This window comes from Aythya marila, assembly GCF_965140915.1.
Source record: "Aythya marila genome assembly, chromosome: 1".
NCBI lineage: Eukaryota > Metazoa > Chordata > Aves > Anseriformes > Anatidae > Aythya > Aythya marila.
The window spans coordinates 152,582,813-152,606,834 of NC_139042.1; the positions used below are offsets into that span (position 1 = coordinate 152,582,813).

The 24,022-nt window shown below is 51.5% G+C and overlaps 1 protein-coding gene across 1 annotated transcript; it reads right to left on the reverse strand.

The window, feature by feature from the left end:
* Positions 1 to 11,525: 11,525 nt before the first annotated feature.
* On the reverse strand, positions 11,526 to 19,685 carry C1QTNF6 (C1q and TNF related 6). Its single transcript, XM_082784517.1, has 3 exons — positions 19,609 to 19,685; positions 15,679 to 15,916; positions 11,526 to 14,558 (listed from the first exon to the last, which is right to left on the reverse strand). Exons 2-3 carry the CDS (start codon positions 15,908 to 15,910, stop codon positions 14,011 to 14,013), a joined length of 780 nt encoding a protein of 259 aa, XP_082640643.1. The 5' UTR covers positions 15,911 to 15,916; positions 19,609 to 19,685; the 3' UTR covers positions 11,526 to 14,010.
* Between the last annotated feature and the right edge of the window lie 4,337 nt (positions 19,686 to 24,022).

Consider the following 24,022-nt stretch of genomic DNA (forward strand, 5'->3'; position numbering starts at 1 on the left):
TCCTGTTTGGTCTGGGCTGTACAAAGATGGCCACTGGTGTGGGGCAGGAAGAGGCGAATCTCCTTTTTTATATATTGTGGTCACCATGCTCTGTACTACTCACCTTTCTCTCCTACAGCAAGCAGCTCAAGGCCAAAGTTCAGGTCCAGTAGCAGGTCTTGTTGACCAAAAGCTGCAAGGGGCTAATGTCAGCCCCCAGGCTGTTTCTTTTTGAGGACTGTAAGAGCAAGAGGATGGGGCCTCCTGTAACAGCTAGGGGATCTTGGTTTCATGTGGTGGAAAAAGGGTGTGGGAGGAGGATGAGCTTTTAGTCACAGGCAGTCCAAACCAGAAAGTGGATTTCAGAAGATATCAGACCTCAAAAAGAGAGGGTGTCGAAGAAAAACAGTGATTTGAAACCATGTGTGGAGCCACTCTGAAGGAGGGTGCAATGCTGGTCAAGGCCATTCCTTGCAGAGCCTTGCAGTTCAGGTTCCAGCCCAGCATCAAGCACTCACTTAGAAAGGCAGAGGCCTGGAGCACAACACCTTTCTCCTCACCATGCTTGGCATGGTTTAGGAGTCTCAGAGGCATTGTATGGATGTTCTTGCTAGCTATCTGAAGGCCGGCAAGTTATGGCCACCCTCTGTGAGGGAAACATGGGGAATCTGACCAGCCAGCCCCTGTCGAACAGGAGCAAGGGTGAAGATGAGCTGTACGTTCACCTGCCCTGGTCATCACAATGTACCAGTTGCACCTTGGAAGTTCCCACCAGGGTGGAGCTGTAATGGCCCATGAGTTGAAGAAGGGCCAAGAAATGGGTCTCGAGGTCTTGAGGCCTTGAGCTTCTCTTAGCATTTCTGCCAGCACCTGTTTAGATCATATTTGCCAGTCCCAGAGAAATGGCCTATGGCCCTGCATGTCCTCAGGGTGTTGGAGACAGCTGTTGGGCCCTGTGGGCATGGATATATTCTTGGTGGGAGCTGTGAAGGTTGGGTGAAGGGGACTTGTTGCAGAGGTCTGTGTGTGGGGCTTGGGCTGAAAGTGGGAGACAGGACAGGCTCTGTTGATAGTAGTAGTAGGAGCACTGATAGGAGCACTGCATTATAACTTTGTGTGTGGCACCTGCTCTTGGCTTAACCTGAAACTGTTTCCTGGCTTCGAGGGCTTTTCTACACCAAATCCTGGTGCAAGAAGCTCTTGGGGTGTATCACCAGGCCACAGGCTGCAGTTCCCAGGAACTCTTAAAATGAGCACAACTTCCTCTGGTGCAGAAATCATCCAATGAAGCAATGAAGTGCTCTGTGAGTAACTTCTTGGTATCGCCAGCTCTGCAGCTGCAATGCAGTATTTGTATTAACCATCATTTTTCCCGTTTGTCCTTCAGATGGAGAAATCTGCACCTTCCTTCAGATGAGTGATCTCTCTGGGAAAGAAAGCACAAAGCACCCCTTTATTGCTCAGCTAATCTAGGAAAAAAAATCCCACTGATCTTCCCCCCAGCCTACCTCCCGCCTCTTCCTCCCCCATTTTAATGTTTAAGAATCAGATGAGGCTGTTTGTGTACTATGGTACCTGAAATAGTGGAATAGTAAAATTTAACTTGTGCCAGGTCACTAGTGAAGATGGGCAGATGCTACATGTGAAAACAAGTATGGATCTGGTCAGCCAATTCATTGAAGGCTATGTTTTTCTAAATCTGGGTCTCTGCAATCAATTCTTAGGCAGATTTTTGGGGTATCTAGTAAGGACTAATGACACACTGAAGACTTTCTCAATGAGCAATATACAAGAGAGCCAGCTCTCCTCTATCCAGCCAGCTTTTCTTAACGGCAGTAGGGGATATACCTCTTTGACAAGTGCAACTGGAATTGATTGATTTTTTTCAAAATTGTGGGGGAAGGAGGAATGGTCTGACAGATCAGCTAACAGACAGTCAAACACCCATGCATAAACACACAGACTGCCTTTAGTATGTTCAATTTCTGTCAGAAACACACTGAGAATATACTAAAGCAACAACTACGTAGAGTAAGACAGGGTTTCGCATATGGGTAAGGTAACACATATGTATCCAGACCCCATCTAATAAACATAAAAACACTTGCTTTTAAAACACTGTTTTTTAGACTTGACTGCCCAGGACATTGTGCAACTGAGAACTTGGCACTTTTTATCTCCTTTACATCGACATTGTCAGGAATGGTACCATTTTTAAGTTAAAAAGCCAAGCAAAACCACATTATCAGCGACACATGCGAGGTGTTCTTGTGATTACCTTCCTGTCCTCATAATGGTGACTGAGGCATGCAAACTCACCCGTGAACTCTGCTGCGCAGTGTTAAAGTGGCAGGTAAAAGTGCGGAGTTGGAGGTTTGGTTAAAGGTGTTGTTTGGGTTAGATCAGTGTGTCAGAAGTAAGGTAATTTTTTTTTTTTAGCCCTCAAGGCTGGGGCAGGCTGATCTTTTTCCTCCCCTCTTGCTTTCATTAGAGCAGAGTGGTGCTGCTGAAACTTCTCATTTTCAGTTGCATGTCCACTGAGAGTCTCTTCAGGATGGCAAAGGTGAACAGGGGAACACTTTCACTAAGTACAGACAGAGTGAAGAACTGTGAAGGGCAAAAGTATGTTGTGGCATTGAATTATCCCATGATTTATCAACTCATTAGTTGCGTTCAGGTTAAACAAATCCCTTCCCTTTGCCAAATCTCTGCTGGGGCTGGAGTCCCAGGCTAACTGGGATGCCTTGCCTGTGGTTTACAAACCATCCGACTCACCAGGGATGAGCTCAGTGGAGGGCTCAGGAGACCCATCTCAGTGTCCTGTCCCCGTGGCCCTCTGGAGTTGAGCAGTGGGAAGGGTTGAGAGCCAGCAGGAGGTGAGGGGATGAGGGCAGAGATGGCCCTGATGGCTGCCAAAGTTTGCTTTCTGCCAGGATACATTATGAACATCTCTAGACGCTTTTAAGGTTATTTTTGGTACTTTCCAAATAATGTTCTTTTAACTATAACCTTTACTTTGAATTTCCTGCCATACATATACATGTGCTTCTCAAAACTACAACATTGTATTACATCTGCCGTTATCTTCCCCTTAAATTGTGGTTCTACTCCGAAAAACGTCTGTTAAAATGGCTCTGCGGGGAACTGCTGTTTATTGTATCAGCGATCTCTTTATTGAATTTTTTCACATTACCAGTCTATAAGAGGCTTTGCTTTGTATCAAAATGGCAACTTTGGGCTGACATTAAAGCATTGAGCTCTTTTTGTTCCTCCTTCTCCAGCATCCCTAGGGATGCTGTTGCTATAGGCTAAATGCTGCCCTCAGGTTAATCTCTGTAACTGTGTTAAAGAGGAGAGGCACTTAAGCAACAGAATTTAAGTTTTGGGATCACAGTCTACAACGGGGTCACCGTGCTGGCCAGAAAGTGTTAAGGCCACCTACACAGCAGACAATATTCCAGTGTTTCTTCCCCTTCCAACTTCTGTCCCACAGAGAGTAACCTGATAAATCTGCCTGATAAAAGCAGAAGACATCAAATATATACAGAGATGAACAAAATGTTCAGGAGCAGGGATTTTCGTGCCCTGAAGGCTGTGTAAGAACATAGATAAAAGTAGTAGGAAGACGAGATATTTGCAGGAGTGCTGACCCATGACAAGTCTGGGGCTGTAGGTGGGAGAGGATGGAGGAGGTGTTCACTTTCCCTCCCTGTCAGTGATGGTCACAGGCCCAGAGAGGTGGAGAAACAAGGGTGGGAGGGGAAGCATGTTACTTTCAAGCACTTTCACTCCTAGCTTGCCTGGCTGTCAACACACGTCTTTAAACTCATGAACGTGAACATAGGGCAATCATGAGATGCTCTCAGTCAGGAGCTGAGCCCTGACTCCTTGCTATGTTGGTGTGGAGCTAGGCAGTGTCAGGACCTTGGTCTGAAGGGTTGGAACCCAAGCAGCAGACCAAAGAGAGCTTTTAGGTGTGTGTGCCTGCCTCCCTGATGGGTGCGCGTGGAGCAGGCTTAGCTGTCACATTTGCAGAGCCATTGCCCGTGGTGCCACAAAGGCAACTTGGACACACAGTCACTCCCTAGAGAGACACACACTTAAGACCTGGGTTCTCACCCTGGGCCTGGCACTCCATGTCTCTCAGTACTCTTGGGCTGAGGAACCTGAAAGAACGCCTGTATCTACGCCCTTTTCTGAGCATAAGGACTTAGTGTGGGAAATAGAGCACGTGTTTGGAGCAGAGCGGTGTGACAAGTGGTAGCTGAACTGTGGTATCTGCATGTGCAGATGCTCTTAGACTGACACATCTGTGATAGAAAGCTCATCAGCGCAAGCTGGAAGGAAGGTGACATACCCGTGGGATTACCGACATATTTACACGGTTCTCACATCCTGTCTGAGTCTCAATTTCCACATCAGAAAAAGAAATGTGAGGGACATTTTCCCATCTTCTTCAAGAACTGAGAGTCTCAGAGCAAGGACAAGGTCCTGCATCACAAACAGGTGTCCACTGACCAGGTTTGCAGGGACATTGTTAGCTTCTAGTAGTAAAATGTGCCTGTGTGAGTCCTTGAAGGTTCCCCTTGCATTGAAAGCGGAGAACACATGGCCAGAGCACCTTGTGAACTTGCTCACAGACCAGTATTGAAGAGGGGATATCTGTGCAAGTTATATGATCTATGAAGGTAGCACTGGATTCAGAAACCAGCCTAATACCAAATCTGTACCCAAGCAAGATTATCAACAAGTACTACCTTAGCCAGTTTACTATTCAGCACTAGGGACTGCTCTTGTCCTTGGGGAAGATTATTACCTTGTTACCTGGGCAGTCTTGGAAATGTAAAGCCCTGCTTTATTTTGCAGCTTGTCAAGCTGTTATACCTCTCTCTATTTAAGCAATGATATCTTCCAGACCTAATACACTGAGAAGAATTCAGAAATTTATTGTACAGTCAAAATTGTTTGAAGTTAAGACATGACACTGCAAGGAGATTCTAGGGAATAAACCCTCAGGTGCTCTGATTAGCAAGGCCTCCTCTCAATTTAATCACATTCCACTTCCTCCTCCATAGTAAAATTCATTACAATAACCACCTCCATTCTGCTTCATTCTGCTCAGAGCTCTCCTTGCTTCTTTGTTTTCTTCATCTCTATCTGAGCAGTTGTTGGAAAGGGATTTATTAGATTGTTGAATTTTGTTTTAAAATATGCTTGATGATGTCATACTCATCTGAAGGCCAACACTCTCGCCCCCCCTCCTTAAGCTCTTCTGGAGGTTGCTGACTTGTGACTATGGCAATTGCTATTTTTCATGTTATTAAAACACCTGAACAGAAATTACTTGTTTGTCAGCAGCTTCTTGTCTCCTTACTGTTCTGCACATTGAATTGCATTCCTGTCTCTCCCCTGGGCTTTATCAGGAGAGACATTTTTCCCCCTGCTCTGTGGCTTACCAAGTTCAGACCCCTATTTTGCTCCTCCACCTTCTTTGCTCCTGAGCACTGTCCTCATTATTCTCTACCTCAGGAGGCAAAAGATGTGATAAGAAAGGCAATTGCCACAGCCAGTGTCCCTGGATGGAAGGAATAAAATGGGAAGGTGAAATCCACGTCCATGACCTGACCCAAGGACTTGAGGGCACTTCACTCCCCCTAGGGATGTTCTGCTTTGTGGAATAGGTCAACACAAAGAGCTCCTCGTCCCTCATGAGACCCCACCTCTGTCATGGTTTTAGCTCTGGCCCTGGTTCTCTGAAGACTTTTCCTCCCAGGGATTCCTCCTCTGGGATGGACTATGTGTAACAGAGCAACTCTGCAGCTAGACAAGGCTTTAGGGTATGGAGGCACACATTTAGGGTATGGAGGCCATTTTCTAGCTCAAGGACCTGGAGTAGGAAGGTCTGGTTACTAAAACTGCTAACCTAATCCTGGTGAACACTTCGGGACCACCACTTGGAGAAAAGCCAAGCAGTGTGGAAATGGCTATTTTTTTTTCCACTGGGGCTTCTGAGGAGCCTGGAATTGTTCCTTGAGAGATGTGACACAGAGCACTTTCTGTGTGAAACTTCAGATTCGGTGCTATAAACATGAAGCCCAAGCCACTTGTCATCACATTAATCCCACTGACTGCACCTGTATTTGGAAATGGGATATAGAGGCCTCGGGGGAACTGGGGCTTGGTCCCTTGAAAGAAAGGCAAGACCAGAATGTCACTTTCCTCCTCTTCTGGAAAAGGCCTTTTTGAGCATTGCTCCAGCACCTCGTGCAAAAGAAGCAGAAAAGGGCCCAGAGCACTGCAGCAGTTTGTAGTTTCATTCTTCCTCTCCCTGCAGCTCGAGACAGCAATTACAGCCCTCGCAGCCCGCACTGGGCTAGGAGGGCTGTTTTTGTCAGGGTGCTGAGCCACACAGTTGGGAGCAGGCTGTGGAGAAGGTCTCGGGGGGAATGCCCTCTGTCTGCACCTGTGCACACATTCACACACACAAATGCACGTACACAGCTGCAGCTAAGGTGGGAAACACGGAGAGGGCCAAGCTCTTGGCTCCACTCGAATGCTTACCCTGGAAACAGCCCAAGGACAACGTGTGTCCACAGGCACCAGGGTCTCATCCCTTAGTCATGTGTCCATGGTTGACACCTTAATTCCAAGGGAAACTTACACCATTGCTTCTGTGTTTGAAGGAGAAGGGTGTCAGTGCATTTCCTCACTGCTGACCTCCCTCCCTTGCACCCCAACAGAAAGGATCCCCTCTTTCTTTCTCTTGCTCCCCTTTGCAAGCTGCAGGTTCCTTTATCAGACATCCTCTATGCCCAGAGGGAAGCTGGTGGTCAAAAAGGACCGCTCTGAGGTTTTTTATTCCCCCTTCCGTCTTGGAAACGAAGCCGGCAGCCTGGTGCAGCAGCTCTCTCCCTCCTTCCCCCCCTCCCCTGCTCGGCCCCCGTGAGGGGGGAGGAAGAGCGTGGGCGGTGGAAGGAGCTGTGGTCCCCAGATGTGTGAATTGTTGCCGAGAAGAAATAGCGCACCACGGACAAACAGCAGAGCAGCTCAGCTGAGGGACAGCCATCGCTCTGGGCTTGCGTCACTGACCTTTTCCTCTTGCCCTTCTCAGTCCTCACCTGACCCTCCCACCGCTTCCCCTGCACTTTGCGCTCAGAAATCTCTCTGCACAGCTCTTTGCAGTGGTGATTAGAGCAGGCACAGGAGCTTAAAGAGGGGAGGAAAGTGGAAAAAAAAAAAACAAACAACAAACACTGCAGCAAACAGAGGGCTTTGCAGTGATCATCTCTGCATTTCCACAGAGTTCATGTTGCCACTCTCCAGGTCAAGACTGTGTGCTGACCCAGCACACCGCTGTCCCTGCCTGGTGCAGCCTTTGCAATGAAGGCACAGCAGTTCTGCCTCTGCAGCTGGCAACCTTACGGATAGGGGGGGGAGGAGTAAGCCTGTCCTGGGGTCAGGGGAGTGCTTCAGACTGAAGTATGAACAAATGGAAATTCTGGGGAAAAAAAAAAAAAAAAAGAAAGAAAAGAAAGAAGAAAAAAAAAAAAAAAGGAATAACCTTGAAAGCTTGGTGCAACTGCAAAGTCTGCATAAGTGTTCTAAAGAGTCAAACAACACCTCCGACACAGCAGATGGAGAGAAGTGGGAGTCGGGGTAAAGCAAGGGTTTGGGACGAGTTTTGGACTGTGTGTGGAATGGCAATCTTGTGGGTCCTTGTCTCAAAGGATGTGCTGAATTGCTGGAGGAACAGAGCTGTGTTACCTGGGAGCCCTTTCTAGTGATCTGCTCCATTCCATTACTTCAGGGGAAGGATCAAGGACACGTGGAAAACAAAATGTGTGTATGGGAGAATGCCGTGAGCCCATAAAAGCATGTGTGGGGCCAGCAGGAGAATGCAGTGAGCATCAGGCACCCCACGAAGCACGCACCCATTTTTCTATGTATGTCCAATGACTCATTTTCTTTCTCTTTGTCCTCCCATCACCGTGTTAGATCATGTGTAAAGGAAGGTGGAAAAGGGCAGAGCAACAGAAAGTTCTCATCCTGTTCCTTCTGGGATGCTTTGCCCAAGTCTTGCAGTAGGACACTGCTCTGTTAAACACCTGGTGTGTGGCCAGAACTTCAGAGCAGGGGACCAGGTCAGTGAAAATGATGCCTGCAGGATGGGTGGCAGTGGGTCAGGAGACCCGTTGTCCTCCCTCCTTTTGCTGGGCACTCCCTTCCCTTGTGTTCTTTGAAGCACTGCAGCTGTCCCCAGTGGCAACCAGTGGGGCTTGGTCACTTCTAACACCTCAGAGGTAGCTGCAATTTGCATTGTTTTGGGCTCCCCGGTGGTTGAGGCACATTAACAGATTTGAGGTTGATGCAGATAAGCATCACTGCTCGAAGGCATGGGTACAAGTAGGTTAGCGCGAATCAAGCCCTACCTCCTGCTCACCCAGGGCTGGATTTCCAGCCTTGCAGGGCAGATGGGGAGCCCTCTGCTCCTTAACTTCTCAGACCCAAGGGCCATTCTTAGCCATTGCCAACAGGCTTGGAAAAGTATGAGCTTCTTCTGCAATAATTCCCTGGCCATTTGTGAGTTAACTAATGCAAGCTCAAGAGACGGGACTGGTTTGTGGGTTGAGAAGCTGTCAGAAGCCTTTGACTGGGACCTTCTGCCTGCCACTCACCGTGGTATAACTGTGGGAGAGAGATCACAGAGGGAGAGCGGGGGAAGGCAAGTCATCAAGCGAAGGAGCTGCGCTTGTACAGAAGAGGCCTGGCACCTCGGCCCCCCGTACCCACCTCCTGATAACATCTTCAGAGCGAGCCAGGCGTGCAAAGGGCAACGGTTTCCGCTGGCAGGAAGGCGAGAGATGTCCATGTGGGGCTGGTGTGTGCGCGTGTAGACGTGTGTGGGTGTGACAGCAGAGCGCAGCGCCGAGATGGCCTCTGAAGCCTAGCCAGGCCGAACAGATGCCTATTTTACCACCATGGAAAATCCACCCACACGGCTGAGGTGCAAACGAAGCAGGTTGTCTGGGGGCTTTGGGAGGCTGGAGCGGAGGGGAAACCTGCCACGTTACCCAGCCTTCTGAATGGAGGAGAAAGCCCTGACGTGGGGCAGGTCCTGCATGTGGTTGGAAGCTGAGGTGAAGCTCGAGGGGCTGCCTGAGACCTCCTCCATGGCTGCTCCATGGTGCTTTGGGTGCAGGCACGCACACTTGTGTCCGTGTGAGCACCTGCTGCAAAGCTGAAGGTCTCCTTCTTGTCCTCCCACCCCGGTACAAACCCTATTCCACCCTCCCAGCCTTTCATACCCCTTTTCTTGCCCTGCTTCTCCTTTCCCACAGCTATCACAGGGCAAGGAACTCTCACAGGGCCTCCAGTTTCTCCTAAGCTGGCGCTGACACACACTTTCTCTCCCAGAGATAGCACTATCTCCTGCACTTTACCTTCTCTCCCTCCCTCCCCCTTCATACCTGCAAGACCACAAACCCGCAGGAAACCAGTTTAAAGGGCCAACCCCTTGGCAGATACCTTCATGAGGTTCACATGAGCCCTCACCTCAAGTTTGATATATGGAAGACGCTCTTTACCATGAGGGTGGTGAGGCACTGGAGCAGGCTGTCCAGAGAAGCCGTGCATGGCTCCTTCCTGGAAGTGTTCAAGGCCAGGATGTACGGGACTTGGAGCAACCTGGTCGAACCTGATCAGGGAAAGTTTCCCTGCCCACGGCAAGGGAGCTGGAACTACATGATTTTTAGAGGTCCCTTCCAACCCAAGCAATTCTGAGAGTGTATCATTCAATTCCGTACCTTGAAGGAACTTGAGAAAACACGTGATGGGGTGAATGAGGTGACTGGAGGTCTCCACGGTGAGCTGTACACATTGACCGGGCAGCAGAGCTGTCTCCAGCTCTAGGGCTCTTCCTTCAACAGCACTGCAGGGTCCACGTTGCCTGAGCTGAGCCTCACCCATGGCAGCTCCCCAGCCAGACATCTATGGTGCTATGGGTGGCACTGGCTGAAGTCCCTGCCAGTGATGCATGCATCTTAGCCCCAAGGGAGTGGGCCGAACAGACTAGGCATCAGGTAGCACGTTCCTCTCCAAGTGGACAGGCTGAAGGATTGAACCATAGAAAACGTTTCTAGAAGGTACGGCTACACATTTCCGCTCCTCCCTCCTCCTTCACTCCTCAGCTTTCGTAAGTGTGACAGAGGCACCTCCAATCTACCAGCATCTCACCTCAAGGGGCCAGAAACATGCACAAATACAGCCCCGGAACTTCCTGAGGACATATTTCTAACTGCTTCCTCAGAAGCAAATAAAAAACCTGAAGAGGGCTGGTCTCAGATAGAACAGATCACCGCATTTACTAAGATATATATAGCCCTAGCTCTGGGCCTGACAGAGGGCTAAAGAGGCCTGTAAGGATGCACATGGTTATGTTTTCCACCCCTTGCCAAATGAACCGTCTGGTACATGTCAAACCACAGGAGAAGCTATTCGAAGATGAATGAGACTCAAAACAAAAGGTCCTATATGGGCATCTGCTTTTGTTTTCTTGTCCATTCCTCCACCTCATTACGAGTGCTCATCCCCTTAGTCCAAACCCCAAAGACCCTGAACAAAACCCCACTTACCTCCTCCACCTGCATGGAGACCTCCAATAAGCATCCTCCCTGCTCTTGGGACTCTAACCCTCCCAGATCTTCCACTCAGGCCTTGAAGTCTTCACTCCCACCGACCCTCAATGCTTACCATCTTCCCCAAGTTTATGTGTAATTGTCACTTGTCTTTGCATTTCTGACGTGAGCCTCAAGCCCTTGCCATCACACCCAGGTCTTCCAAAACGTGTACCCAGCTTGAATCTGGAACTACCTCTGCCCTGTTTTTAGCAAGCACAAGTGCCTAGGCAACAATTTAATGTCCCTCGTGTCTGCACTTCCTGGCTTTTACCTCTTGGCATAGAAAACAGAAACACCACAGGGAAAACTCACTTATGCTTACTAAGTACTTGATAGAAGGATTTGCCAAAAATTTCACAATCTAAAGGACCTGATCCCCCTAAGGAGAAGTCTGGCCTTAGCCCAGCCTTCCTCGACAGAATTAGTTAAGTACTTGAAGATCAATCTGACTTTGTGCTGCCTTCTTTTTTTTTTGGTAACTTCCAAAGCATTCTTCCCTGAATTTGCTTAAAAGTTTACCAGGAGAGGGAAGAGAGGTGTCATAATTGAAAGTATCAATGTAGCAAAAGTCTTTAAGTAAACAGATAGGGATTGCTGTGGATTTCCAAGGGAAGTTTCAGAGCTGAGTTAGTGGTTGTACCTGTTTGTTACAGGTTATTATCTTTTTCATTGCACTATTCAGCCGTACACAGAGCTAGAAGGAACAGGCTGGGAAGGAAAAATAGGTCTAAGTGCAAAACAACCAGGGAAAAAAGTTTAATACCACAGAATTTATATATATATTTATATATATATATATACACGCACAAAAAAAAAAAGTTCTTGGAGTTTGTTTTTGTAACATAAAGCACCATTAATTCCACAGTACATTACAACTCAGCCTACTACACCTTCCAGAAAGCACCCAAGACTCCTGAAATCTGATTTAGCACCAAGGGATTGCCATCTTGTTTAGCACCAAGAAGCCTGTTAAAACATACCCTTTGGTCCCCCTGCCCTCCTCTACCACATGCATTATAGGCACCATCTGGATGCTCATGGGTAGCACGTGAGACCTATCGCTGTAAATAAAAAACAAAAACAAACAAAAAAATACAGAAAAGGAGGAAGAAAGAAGCTTGTTTCTGGAGATATTCAGTGTTAGAGAGGCTTCTCTTCAGGGAGACATGGGACACTAAATACACAATATCTGGGCTTGCAGCCTGTGGCTTAGGAAGAGAGAAAGGGATTCAGTCCTGAGCATCACCTCCAGCATGTTGCTTCCTCGCCACTGCCTGGAATCCTGTCTCTGAGCAGTTTCACACACTGACCTGCTAAGGGAAAGGAAGAAACTCGGTTTCCTTCCGTTCCCATGATCCTGTCATCACGTGGTTCCCTGGGAAAGACCTGGCTTTGCCTCAGCGAAACCACATTTTTATACACATTGCCTCAGTGACAGCAGTGGGGAGGATCAGGGGCAGAAAGTGCCTAAAACTCATTCCAGTCTGCACAGCTTCCCTAGCAAAGCAGGGAGGGTAGAGTAAGCAGGGCAAGAGAGAAAATGTCCTGCAATTCTCTCAAGTTAATTTTTAATATTTAGCCTGTGACCCTGTACCTTTGCCATCCTGGGCTGAGTGTACCTGACCAAGTCCTAATATAATAATTTGTTTTGTATCTCCTAACGGAGAGCTCTGGTAGTCACAGGTGCCATAGGCTGAGACCATGGCTAACCATAAGGCCATGGAAGCGTAAGTCAGAAGACTTCATTATCAGCAATGGGCAGAGGAGAAATACAATTCCTCCTGCTTGTCCTGTCCTGAGACTAAAAAAATAATAATAATAATAAAAAGACAACTCTTGGCACTGCTATTTGTGGCAGCATCAAAACTCATGGAAGTGATTTTCCCAAAGTGCTGAGTCAGCCTCACCCAATCTCCCCCCCCCAAAAAAAAACATCACACCCCCAGCGGGATGTGAGTGAGGCCAGAACAAATGGTAGGAGAAAATCCTACTGCTGGCATCCTTTCCCACTGCAACAGCTCCAACCTGACAAGCGAGGGTTTGTTTTAGCCACATGTTTTTCTCAGTTGCTCTAATGAGATTGCCAGAAAAGGGCACAGAACATGTGGCAGGGAGGCTTTTAATACTGGGACGAGCTGCTGAAGTCTCGCCTCCTTTCACGCCGCTGCTTTGCCTCTAGTTCTTTTCCAACAGAGAGGCAAAGAGGTCCCAACCCACCCAGGTTTGGAACCATGGTTTAACTGCAGTTGGTCTTGCAGCCTGCAGCTCAGGCCCTGAAACAGCAGTCCCTCAACGCCTAATGTGAGAGAACCACCTTCAGGAGGACTGACATAATGACATGCAGGAGCCAGGGCCAAGGGAGCACCCCTGCTGCAGAAGTGAGCAGAATCGGGCTCAGTCTGCACCTGGGGAAGGGAAAACCCCGTCTGGACTGGGCTTGGCTTCCCAGAGCTGGAGAACTGAGACCAAGCAGGGGTTTGAGAGGGAGTTTTGGGAGGGCTCTCTCTCTCTCTCGTTCTGTGCTTGTGATCCCCAGTGGGAACAGAGTTGTGGGCTCTCCTGATTCAATGGCAGATGACTCTGAAGCATCTGGATGTGTCTGGCCCCTGTCTCTTCAAAGAGCTAGGCTGACACAGCAGAGGACTGTCCCACCAGGCCGCCATCTTACAGCCAGCCTACATGGGGGAAGGGCCACAGGGCCCTGAAGCTAGGGCCATAACCTGAGGGCTCTGTGACCCAAAACCGCGTCTACAGAAAGTCAATGACATACTTTGGAAGGCCAACAGACTTCTTTTTGGAAAGACAGTATCTTCTCTCACCACTCCTATTATCTTCCTTGTGCTACGGGAGACCAGCAGACCCCAATCTACTCAATACACTACAGGTGTGAGCGCTGACATTAGGGCCATGTTTCAGGCTGCAGAACTGGCATGTCTAGTCAGGACAGAGAGAAGCCAGGATGCACCTGGGCAGCGGGAACTTTATAGCCCTTTCTACAGGAGTTTTTTTGGGTAGGAAGCCCCAAGGAGGGACACGTTCCCAGGAGCACCATCTTAGCTTTAACTCTAGGACCCTAAATGCCAGCCACATCCCACTGGCAGATTTAGAACAAGCCAATAACTTAAGCTGGGGTCATAAGGTGAGGGGTGAGAGATGGTAGTGTCACGCTCTAAACGCACAGATACAGGCCTGGCTGCGAGAGAGCGTGAGGTGGGAGATGGTGTGGCAAGTTTCACACTCGATGCCTGAGACTTGACAGGCCCATTTCCAAGTGATTTGCAGTGGTTGCGGGCAGTAAAGAGAGAGAGAGGAAGAAGAAGAAGGCCGGAGAGGCCTTGGGAAGGAGGAGAGGCAATTAGTCAAGGCTGGGCTTGACCAGGTACCCATTGAAGGTGATGTAGACATCAACATCGTCACTGTAAATGGCATTCTCCCGCTCCCGCTTGTAGAGCCTCACCCAGACCTCATCGTTTTCCTGAAGCTCCAGCATGAGGCTCTGGCTCTGCATGATGCTGCGGTCACTGGGTTGGGCATACAAGATGACCGCCTCTTCTTCATTGTGCATGATGTGCATGTAGGTCTCCTTGAAGTTCCAGGTGTGGACGTTGAGGCTGAAATAGTACAGGCCAGCTACAGAGCAGTAGAACTTGCCGTTGAACATGTCAAAGTGGCTGTAGAGGTTGACGAAGACAGTGTCGAAGATCAAGACCTGGAAGCCCTCGCTGCTGTGCAGGGCTTTCTTGCGACCAACGGAGAACGCAGCGTACTGGTGCTTGCAGGAGTCCCCTGCTGTGCCCATCTGTCCTTTGCTGCCTTTCTGGCCCTGGGCACCTCGCTCTCCTCGGGGCCCTTCTTTGCCCCATTTCCCTGGCATCCCAGGCTCTCCCCGGTCTCCTTTCTCTCCTACAAGAGGAAGCAGAGAACACAACCCCTGTGTGATACCAGAGGGAGAGGTGGAAGTGGCGGTGAGAAAAAACAATGAGGAAACACGACTGCTGAAGGATGGGGCAATGCCAGAAGAAGGAATGCTCCTGAGGGTCACCATATCATTGTGCTTTATGGAAAAAAAAATAAAAAAGCAGAGCTGTGGGTGTGACTGGGGTCTCTTTTCTTACTAACCACCTGATACGGCCTTGCTGGAGGCATTAGGATCTGTCCCTAGGAGTCTCCAGCCCAAGATGGAGCACAACAGCTCAAAGTACTGCTGGGGCTCTTCACCTCATCTTCATCCTCCATACTCTTTTACCCACACCACAGTCCCTGCCCTTCCTACACACATCTCCCAGGACCCAGTTATCCGTGTATTGTGAACACTTTTCTTGCTGCAGGCTGGACAAAGAGAAGAAATTGATGTGTCAGAGAGTATGACTAGAGAGGGGCAAGAAGTGGGACTAGAAGGAAAAGATCCAAGCTGATCTTGGTGGGTGGCACAGTAAAGTTTAGAGGACTGGTACTTTGAGGATACTAGCAACATCTGGGCATCCTGTGTAATGGGGTTCATGCACGGCCTGTTACAAGCTTGGGCAGGCATTAATATGTAGAGAGAACGACACCAGAACTTACTTTGTGTGTAGAGAGAAGACAGAGGTCAGAGCAGCCTCCACCAAAAGTGCCAGCATGCCAAATTTGTTCCTTGTTCCCTTTCTCCTGTCCCTCCTCCATGCGGTTTTGCAAAATTGCTGGTGCACAGATTTTGCTGCAACACGCCACTCTAATCCAGGCCTTTATCTGCCCCCTGGACACTCTTGTGAGCTTTGATGGGCTGCAGCTATTTCCAGGCTGGGCAGGGAAGGGAGAACATCTGCCCAGCCTATCCAGGGGAACCGCAGAGCAACAATGACCAGAGCAGGATCCAGCTGGGAACAGGCTTTTGCCCACAGCAAAGGCTCTGGAGGGAGGAGCTGATCTGAAACATCTAAATCTTTTCTAAATCTTTTACCCCTAGCCAAGCCAGCCACAGCAGGGTGGAACAAGCTGGCCCCACGCAGGCCTTGGCACCCCGGGGACCAAGATGGGCACTTACCCTTCAGTATGGTGATGTTGATATAGGGACGCACCTCTGGCATTGGGTAGGGCAGGTGGCGGTGGCTGTGAGGGTGAGGGGAGGCATCCGTGGAAGAGTCCAGGGGGTCACAGCAGCGCCTGCAAGCACCAGGGGCAGGTTCTGTGAGGCTGGGTTCATCAGTAGGTGCCCCAAGGACAACAAGAGGGAGGAGAAGGAAGGCCAGGGGTGTGCGCAGGTAAATTATGTCCATGGTGACCTGGGAAGACATGAGGAAGGGCTGGAGTGAGGCATAAGAAAGGGAGGACAGAGGGGATGGAGCAGATATCACCAGGAAGGTGATATTGGTGGCTGGGGCCAGTGGAAGGACAAACAGGCACTGTCTCGTGGAAGGTGTTACATGCTTGATGTCCCTGGAGGTTCAAGGCTCCAATCTGGGTCGCAACCACATGGCCCAAGAGGATGCCCCACACCCTTCAACCCAGACCGATGGAGAGTGGAAGAAGGTTTCACCCTCAAAGCCTGTCTCAAGGCAAACCACTGGAGCCACTCAAAGACTCAATAGGCAGGCAGGGATAGAGGAAGGAGACATGGCAAACCACGTAGCTCCTTCAGCAAAAGGCTTAGTAGGGTGCTGAATCTGTGGGGAAGGCTGTGAAGAAGTTCTCCAGACCTCCAGCCGCCAGGTATCAGCCGTTCACAGGAGTTATAACCCAGTGCCCCAGCTGGAGCCAGACCCACGTGTCCCTGCAGTGAGACCCCTTCACTGGTGGGCTGGGAACTAAACACCAGCCCCCTCCCTTCCCCACCAAAACTGCATCCCCACCAAATCCCATCCCTTTGTGTTCCTAGGGCCTTCCACCAAGCTCCCCGCTTCCTTTCCATCACAGGAGGAGAGCCGAAGCCCAGCGCCTTGCCCAAAGGGCTGGCCAACTCCTCGGAGCCGCAGGCCTTCGCAGCAGGTCCAGAGAGGAGCTGCTGCTCCCCTGCAGAGGAGGAAGACAGCAGAAAGCAGAGCAGGCAGCCCGCAGAGAAGCGAGTGTGCAAAAGACAGACATGCAAACATGCTCAGAAACCCCCTCTCCCAGCCTCTGCCCCCCAGCACAGCTCACCCTGGAGGCTGAGGGCTCCCCACTGTGCTCCCCAGCCCCTTGCTCGCTGCCTTTTCTCCGCACACAGCGCTGGCCCCAGTGCTCATGGCTCCAGGAGCCGGCTTGGCAGCGGCTCTGCTCAGCACTGGCAGGGTGCACAGCCCAGGCTTGGACCTGCTCCCCCCCCTCTCCTCTCCCTCCCTTCTCCTCCCTGGCTCTGGGCGCCCTCCATTGCAAACCAGCTTAGGTTTCAGTGCTTCTTAACTCTTTCCTAGGTGGTTTCTTTTCGCTTTTAATTCTCTTTGCTTTTTTTTTTTTTTTTTTCTTCCGAAGAGCCGAGCCTGATCGGTGAGTTGCAGGCAGAATGAATGGGTTGCGCCTTATGGAAAGGGTGAGAAGGCAGCAGGGCACTGTGTCATCCTGAGCATCTTGTGGTGGGATGGTGCAGGATTCCCCCTTCTGCCGGCCCCCTGGGTTAGCCCCTTGCCCTATGAACCAGCCCTTCACCTGGCTGCCCATGCTCTCTCCCACTCATCATCCCCAGACTTCTCTTTCATCTTCCATTATCTCCTGTACTGTTTCTTTCTGGGTGTCACCATGGCCTCTCACGCTATTTCCAGCAGGTTTATCTGCCAAATGGGAGAGGCACTGGCTTTTTCCCTCTCTGGTCATCCTCCTTCCCTGGGCAGAGCCCCAAGCCTTGCGCTCGGGTGTGTGTCAAGCCCCGGTCATGTCCCGGGCAGAGAAGTTCACACAGGAGGGCTGTGCTGGCCCAAAGCTCAGCCCCGCTGCCACCAGCCAAACCTGAGGCTCTGCAGCAAACCCTGGTGAGGGTCTTTGCCCCCAGCCTGGTGTCGAGCTGATCCTCTTGTGCCCTTGGGGTGAGCACCATGTGGCTGCGCTGGGAGCTGGGGTGAGGGCCGTTTTGGGGGGAGGAAGGATATTTTAGGGATTCTGTGGCAAAACTGGATTTGGTAACCTACACCCCGTGCGGGTGCACATGTGCATCCTTGGAAGGCAGAAGGGAGGGTGAGCAATAGGGCCAGAAGTGCCAAGTCAGCACTGCACAGTTTCCAAGGGAAGCTGGAGAAGACTTCTAGGCTTCTGAGTGGAAAAGGGTTTTGTGCATGCCTAAGCATGCTTGGATTTTTATTTTTATTTTTATTTTTTTTTCATGTTTTTGTTTTCCTTCTCCCAGTTGTTCGGTTCGGGAACGGGAGGCCCTGCTTCCCAGAGAGTGGCTGGCGCTTGGCAGGACCCCAGCACCACTGGAGAAGCAAGCGGAAAAGTCTGGGAAAATATGTGCTGCAAGCCGGGGGGAAGGGAGGGAGGGGGCTGGGAGGGCTGGAGATATTCTCGGGCTGCCTGTCAGCCTGCAGCTCAATGAACACGGAGCCAGCATGCCTCCAGCCGCGGCCGGAGGAGGCCTGAGAAATTCACTGCCATGCTTGCAAGCTCCAAGCACCGAGCCTCCCACCTCTGCCTGTGCCTCGGTTTCCCCCTCTGGAAAATGAGAGTTGGGGAGAGGGGAAGGGGCAGAGGGATGCTGCTCGCTGATAGAGCCTCGCCAGCTTACGGGAGCAGCTCGCTGTGTGATGAGTTGTATTTTCTGCCCGCTGCTGCTGGGGATTTCTGCAGCTGGCAGTACTACTGCTGCTAGCCAACACATTTTCTCGGGTGCAAGAAAACTTGGAGACTCTGACACTGAAGGCAGCCTTCCTCCTTGTTCATCAAAGCTTGCAGTGCCTCACTCTCCCAGGTCTTATTCCCAAGCATGACATTACCTGTTTTTGCAGCTCTCTGCCTTGTATCTGACCTCCTCCACCTTTTTAGGGGAACAGGCAGCACGAAAGCGGTTGCCCTCATTTCCCTCCTGCCTCTCCATCCACACACGTTAGGTGCTGCTCACAACCGAGCAAATATTCTCCGTGGAGGACCTTGCTGGCTGGGCTTTTGCCTTTTTCTCATCTCTCTGGAAGAGCAGCAGTGGGTGGTGAGCAGGACCTTGCACCCCACGTCTTGTCCAAGCCAAACAAGGGCACTCGGGGAGCCGGGAGCAGACAAAGACTTGCTCTGGTGGCATTGCCCTGCTGGGCAGCAACTTGTGCCAGCCAAGACACCATCGCCAGAGAAATATCACCCCGATCCCTGAAGGGAACGGGCTGTACCAGCAGCGTTTTGCCAGTGCAGCCACTTTTACAGGAGGTCTTGGCTCGCATGGCTGCGTGCTCATATGACGGGTTTCGAGAGCTCTATCCACTGTCCCCGTGCCAGCCACACTTCCAAGTGTAACCCAAGCCTGGAGGCACCCTGCGTGCTCAACCAGCCTCCCTCTCCCTTGTTGCACACTGCCTTGGAGGCAGCCCAGGGAAGCTCTGGCCAGATTGGACAACAGCAATCCCTGCTGAAAAGCAGCTGCTTCCTCCTCCTGCGTTTCCTTCCTTCTCCTGAAGCCCTCCCCTCAAAGGAGAGCGGAGGATAAAGCCTGGCTCTCCCCCAGCGACTCCCTGCATCCTATTAACCCTGTCTGCCAGGTACAGAAGGAAGGAAATCCTTTGGTGTCTCCCCAATCTTCCCACCCCCCTGTGTGCAGCTCAGCTCCTCCCGCACACGTGGACCCCCTGCCCTGCTACCCGGGCAGGAATCCACCACAAACCCACCCGTGTGGCAAAACCCAAGCTTTCCCTCTGCTGCGAAGGCACCGTCCGTCCGTCCACACCACGAGGCAGAGGAGCAGCCCCTTCCCTTCCCCTTCCTGGCTGCTTCTCCTGGACCAGGGCGCTTTTCCCCTTCCCCAGCCCTCTCCCCACACTCTCCTAGAGCAGCGCAAAGCAGGAAGGGGAAGCAGAGGAGCTCTTACCTCCGCACCCCTCCGGAGGGGTCCCGTGCTGGGTTTGGTGTTATCCTCAGCTGCTCCTGGTTAGCAGCGCTGGGGAGGGAGGGAGGGAGGGATGAAGGGAGGGAGGGAGGGAAGGAGAGGGGAGGGAGGGCTGGCGGGGCCCAGCTGACTCCAGCCAGATGCTCGCCAAGTGCTCTTATGTAATTACCGTCCTCTCCATCCCGCCTCGGAGGCCTTGGTGAGTGCCTCCCCCCCCCTCCGCGCTGCCCCGTGTCAGGCTTGGCTCGCGCTCCCTGCCTCCTTCCTTCCACCCGCCCCGTGCTTTGCTCAGCTGATTCCTTCTGGAAGCAGAGCTCACGCTCCTGGCTGCTGCCTCCGCCACCCTCGGGGAGGGAGGTCACACGTGCCCCAAGGAGCCGGGGCTGGGGCTCTCCTCTTCATCACTGCTCAGCCCTGGCCTCACTCGTGGCCTCGCTCTTCCTCAGCGCCTGCAAATGGGGAGGAGGACACGCAGGGTATGGAAAGGTGGCGGTGACTTTTGGGGTGCCCCAAGTCACCCCGTAACAGCAGCAGGCCCTCTGGCACATCCCAGCTCTGTTTTTTGGGGATGGCTGATCGTCCCAGGCTGGATTGCAGAGAGGGGTGGGAAGGGAAATCTTTCCCGGCCAGCGGACTTGTGCAGCAGCCAGTCCCTGCTACCCAGGAGCACCAACGCTGCGTGAAGCCGCTGGCGGAGGGACAGCTGAGGATGTGCAGGCTTGCTACGAGTCAGCTGCGTGGCTGCATTTCACTCATAGCTGCTGCCCGAGCGGGGCCTGGATCAGCGAGGAATGACACGTTCCTTGGCTTTACGCAGCCTCCTGAGGCAGCGTTTGAGGGCACTTCTGCCAGCAGCGATTTCTTCTGTGGCCTGCTCTGTCAGCGTGGCAGCCTGGCTTTTCTCACATGGAACAAAGCCTGGCAAACCTACTACTTTTTTTTTTTTTCTTTTTTTTTTTTTTTTTTCTTTTTACTGTGCATTGCTTAAACGCCACGTGGAGCAGCTGGAAGAGCCATTCACCTGTGCTTGCAGCTAGAGCAAAACCCTTGCTGGAGCTGGCTGTCTCCAGCACTGAGCATGAACGATGGATGCTTGTGCTCGTCCTCCACAGCTCATCTCAGTGCCGCGCCTGCCAGGCACATCTGAACGGGATATCTGGGACCTGCTGGCACCCTGCATCAGCTGGAGATGTGCTGCAGCTCAATGCATGTCATCCAGGCTGCCCTCTCCCCACAGGTGACCCTTTCTTAGAGCCCCTCTTGCCACCTCAATGGCTCCTCTTTTCCCCATCCACTCTGATCTAGACCCAGGAGCTTCTACTCTTGTGTTGAACCATCGTCCTACACACACTCCTAGCCCTCTCCTGGGGACAGCGAGCAGCTATTAACAGTAGCTAGCTCCTGGGGGCATCTCATCTCTCACAAGGAGTGCTTTGGAAGGTGAACAGTGGTTAGGTCAAGAAGATTTTCTCCAGAGGTGCCCATGAGCTTTCTCACCAGAGAAACAAGCACTGTGTGTCAAGAGGTGGGAAGCTGCTGTTTAAGAGCTCACAGAAACTCCTGGGTTTGTGGTATTTCCAGCTGCAACCATCCTGGCACCAGGGGGGCTGAAACAAAGAGGTCCCACCATCCTGAAGCGGGTCCTAAACCTGGTCAAACAGATTCTTGCCACATTCTGCAGGCATTTGGTCCACCACGCCAGGTGTTTTTGGATACCTGTGCAGCAAAGCACCGTGCTTTGTGCAGCAGGAGGTGGTTGGGGATGGCATCCCGGTGGGTGGCAGCAGGCTGGGTGCTGGCACACATCCCCCTGTCCCCTCTGCCAGCTTAGCTTAAAGACCACTGCAGGGAAGAGATGAAACAGCAGTGCTGCAAGTGAGTCGGGGCACAGAGATCTCCTTCCCACATGTCCCTGTCTGTGGTGTGCAGAGGGACGTGCCACAGCTGGCTGCATGGACATGCCATGTGTGTGTGTGTGTGTGCATGACGTGCTGAGTGTGAGATCTGAGCGAGCCGGCTGTGCGCTGCGTGGCGTTTGCATATTTTATGCTTGGGAAGGCAAAGAACACCAAGTTTTCATGAGCAAATATTTGCATATTTTCCACTCGTTCGAGCAGATAAAGCATTTCAGTTCTCTGTTGCATCCTCAGGAGAGCCAGGAGCATCTTCTTTTCGGGGGGGGGGGGGGGCTTCCCTTTTTTGATCTCCCTGCCTCTTTTAACTACTAGCTCTCCTATTTCGACAACGGGTTAACTGCTTCATCCCCCTCCCCACAACCCGTTTTTCCAAGTCCTGTGCAGCAAGTGACGCAGAAAGCAGCCAGGACAGTTTTGCATTTGTCTGTGCTGAGCAACTGCATTACCCTGCTGATTACAAATACACCGGCTCCCTAACAACAGCTTCAAATGACATTAAAGTGTGGGCTGCGTTACGAACAGCCTGGAAACATCCCCTCGCTGCAGGACCCCCTCCCCTACCGCTGTTCCCTGCCCTTCCAGCTTCTCTCCAGAAGACAGGGTCAAACAGAGGGGGTCCGAAGCTGCCCTGTGCAGATATTGGGATGGCAGAAATGTGCTTGGGTGTGTGTGTGTGTGTGTGAGGGGGGTTCATTTGCACCATCACGTTGTCAGCGCCCAGTTTTAGGCTCTGCCTGGGCTGTGGGGGTGTGGATGTGCTGTCTTCTCGCGTACACGCTTGGGCTGAGGCGTGCAGGAGTTACACGCATGTCTAGGCGTGCGTGCATCCTCGTGGTGGCCACGTATGCTCTCCTGCACTCGCAGATATGCGTGAATTAAAAGCACCCACAGACGTGGATATATATATATACACACACACATTCACATGGTCGCACATATCCACGCCGTCACGTAAACACTCATTTACATCTATGCATATGCATCGCGTGCATACGCCTCTCTGTATCTGCTCCTCTGCACTCTGACATGTGCGTACGAGCTCTCGGCAGCCAGCAGGATGGGCTCCCCGCATCTCTCACACCCTGCCTGCGATCAAACACTCGCTGGGAAGAGACATTGCACAACACTGCTGAAATCACTGCGGCCTTTTCTAGTCTTGCAGCTCCCATCTCTACGTGATGAGAATAAAACCCTTTGTGCGGCGCAGGGCCGGAGCCCTTATCTCCGTGCCTCCGCACCCAGAATAGAAAAATCCATTTCCACATCTGACTGGAACAAATCCCCCCCCGACACACGGCCAGAATTTCACTGAGCCGCTGTGCACGGTCCCTGTGGCCTTTGGGTTGCCCAGAGCCAGCCGTGCTGTCCTCAGGAGAACCACAAGGGCACCCGGCTTAGTGCCATTGTCACAGGGAGAGCCGGGGACACGCCAGGAGAGAGAAAGAGCCGAGGAGAGAGGGCAGTGTGGGGAGACAGGGAGGTAACCTTCATCATTCCCAAATGCCTTTTAATCGATGGCGATATTTTGCAGAGTTTTGTAGCACTCATTTTCTCCTCATGAATTTCAGGCAAAAATACCTTTTTTTTTTTTTTTTTTTTGCCCCCTAATCTTATTTTTGGTTTACCTCATTTTACCTCTTCCCACCCCCCTGGTTTGTCACTGAAATACAAGCTGTGGTGTAGGGGGGAGAAGGAAACCAAAGACAGAATGATATGATACCTGTGATCTTTTTTTTTCATTTGAACTCCTGTTCAAACTAAAGACCCCCAATTTTCCCTTCCTCAGCTGGCTCCCCTGCAGAGCTGCCTTTCTGGTGGGCTCACATCCCCTGTGCCAAAAAGGGGTCCCAGTGGCATACCCCATCAGTGCAGGCATTGCAGTGCTTGAGCTCTCTGGAGATGTAGGTGTTTTAAGAAGCCAAGCAGTCGGCGGAGTTTCTCGACTGGTGACTTGCAGCAGATGGACCTGCAAAGGCGTGCGAAACGAAGCCCCAGCTCGGTTTGGTGGGGAAGGAGAGCGTCTCTGCTAAGTGTTGGCAGCCGGGGAGCTCCCCCCACCTCCCCAGGCAGCTGTGCAGCCGCTCCAAAGAAAGAAACCCTTCCCATATCTGCCCCCCATCCCGCTCAGCTGCCTCCTGTGAGGTCCTCATCCCGTGTTTCACACCTTCCTCGGTGCCTGCTCATCAACCACCGCCGTGCTCCCCAGCTGACAGCATTTCTCTTCTATCCTACAGGTATTTCTGTGCTGGTTGTGCCCCTCGTTCCCTTTGCCCTACTCCTCTCTGCAAAAGGCAGAGCACAGGCCCCCACTTAAAGTGCTGTGTTGTCCTTTTATCTGGCCACCTGGTAGCCAGACATTTCTGACTTTCTACTCTTTCTTGCCTCTTATAGAGGCAGGAGCTTCTGCAGCTCGTCTTCATTCTGCTAGGATTTATTGCTCTTCATCCAGTGGATGCTGCAGGAGCTTCCCAAGCCAAACA

Excerpts from the sequence above, each read along its gene's own strand:
- C1QTNF6 (XM_082784517.1), bottom strand. The coding sequence starts at position 15,910 with ATGGACATAATTTACCTGCGCACACCCCTGGCCTTCCTTCTCCTCCCT. Across the intron at positions 14,559-15,678 it reads CAACATCACCATACTGAAGG|GAGAGAAAGGAGACCGGGGA; the intron begins GTAAGTGCCCAT and ends TTCCTCTTGTAG.